Genomic DNA, 1,911 nt, shown 5'->3' on the forward strand with positions numbered 1-1,911 from the left:
GTTTTCCAATCTTTTCTCTCTTCATAAAAAAATCGCATTTGCACGATATCAAATCTAGAGTCGTCTCGACTGTTCGTGTTTTTGTCGTACGCCCATCAAATTGTGATAAAAGGCAGGGGCGACCCGGCTCGATCCGAAGTCCGATTTGAGACGACCTAGTTTACCCGTGTTTTGGCCCCATTTCTTCTCCCCCTCGTACGTAGCCCCCGTCGCGCTGTGCAAGCTACTCTCCCTTTCCCTCTCCCTCCTAGAGCAAATATAATCTTTAAAACCCCTTAAAAAATCACCTAGGACCCTCCACGGCACCAAAAATGAACGCTCTCCGCCTGGCGCGCACCGCAACTCCCGCGCTGAAGAGCGCTCTGAACAACACCGCGAGCCGCCGCACCCTGGCAACCGCGACGCTGGAGCACGCTGCGTCCGCCTCGTCTCCTGCGACGCAGGGACGCGCTGCGTCGGCGCCGATCCCGCTGTCGAATATCGAGGCGCAGTGGGCGAGGCTGAGCGCTGAGGAGAAGGTCTCCGTGCATGAGCAGCTCGAGGTGCTCCAGCAGAAGGACTGGAAGGAGCTGTCGCTGGATGAGAAGAAGGCTGGTGAGTGGTTCAACTCTTTTTTGGGTTGTCTTTGTGTTTTCTGGCCGGCTTTTTGGCATTGGAGTGGAGTTGGAGTTGGAGGTAAAGGGTATGTTGGAGGAGTTTTGTTGGGCGTTTGGTGGATGGAACATTGTTCGGGTGGCTTTGGCTACTTGTTTGTCGTGTCTTGCTGTGTTGTCGTGTCGTGTCGTGTGGAGGTGGAGGGTTGGTGTGCTGACGACAAACTTTCTCCCCCTCTACTCTCCAATTTCAAACTCTAGCATACTATGTCGCCTTCGGACCTCACGGCCCCAGAACCCCCTCCAGCCAACCCGGAGACAACGTCAAGATTCTCGCCGCTACTGCTGGCCTTGTTGGCGCTGCCGGTGTTCTTTACTTCGTCCTCAAGCAGTTCGGTGCGTTATCGCGTCTCGCGTTTTCCTACCCCTTGTCGTGTGATATAACTTTCTGACGCTGGCAATTCTTCTTGTTTTTGTGTTATTCAGCTCAACCCCTGCCCAAGACTATGACCAAGGAGTGGCAGGAAGCGTCGAACGAGCGTGCTATCGAGGCAAAGATCAACCCTATCACTGGTGCGTTATCTTTTTCTATTTTACTTCGTTCTGTGTTTTTTCTCTTCTTGTTTTTCGGTTCAATCCCACCTCTTTGCAATCCTCCTACTGCTGCTCCTACTGGAAAGCTGGAGAAATGCGTGGAGCTCCACTCCTTTTTGGACTTGGGTTATGGTTATCACCGCACCTTCGGCGGTATACTCCATCCGTTCATGGGTGGCAATGTTTTAGCTTTTTATCAGTCCTTCGCCCCTTATCTTTGCTCATTCTCTTGATATATGCGCATCTTTTGTCTCTAAACCACTGTACTTCGTTCATCCGAATATAATTACTAATCCTCTTTTTTCTCATTAACAGGTATCTCGTCAGAGGGCTACACTGGCAAGGGCTTCGTCCAATCCAAATAGAGGGTTTTTCGTTTTGTTTTTCCAACAGAAATCGAGAATCGCAAGCAATACCTACTACCTTTCTTTATTACATTCGAATGGCACACTTGCTTCTTGTTTGGCACTCGCATTGAACTTTGTTTTTTTCAAGTTGCTCTCGTACTTCATATTTCGCACCTTCAGGCTTGGAATGCTAACATTAACTTGTAAGGAGTATTTGCTGGTTAATGGAGGAGGGGGATGAGATGCTTGTGGTGACCGGACTTTTGCCCCTAATTCTCGTCGAATGCTCAAAAGGCCTTGCAGACTCGTTTGTCATTGCTTCCTTCTGCAACCAAGTACTGAGCACAAGTAGATGTCGAGCATGTGGACACATCGTT

The 1,911-nt window shown here is 49.9% G+C and overlaps 1 protein-coding gene across 1 annotated transcript; it reads left to right on the forward strand.

Moving 5' to 3' along the window:
* Nucleotides 1–311: 311 nt before the first annotated feature.
* JR316_0004042 (Cytochrome c oxidase polypeptide 5, mitochondrial) lies at nt 312–1,552 on the forward strand (the record flags this gene model as incomplete). Its single annotated transcript, XM_047889811.1, has 4 exons — nt 312–594; nt 855–989; nt 1,080–1,166; nt 1,503–1,552. The coding sequence occupies 4 exons, from the start codon at nt 312–314 to the stop codon at nt 1,550–1,552; spliced, it is 555 nt and encodes a 184-aa protein (XP_047752185.1).
* Between the last annotated feature and the right edge of the window lie 359 nt (nt 1,553–1,911).

This window comes from Psilocybe cubensis, chromosome 3 (genome assembly GCF_017499595.1).
Source record: "Psilocybe cubensis strain MGC-MH-2018 chromosome 3, whole genome shotgun sequence".
In the NCBI taxonomy this organism is placed as follows: domain Eukaryota; kingdom Fungi; phylum Basidiomycota; class Agaricomycetes; order Agaricales; family Agrocybaceae; genus Psilocybe; species Psilocybe cubensis.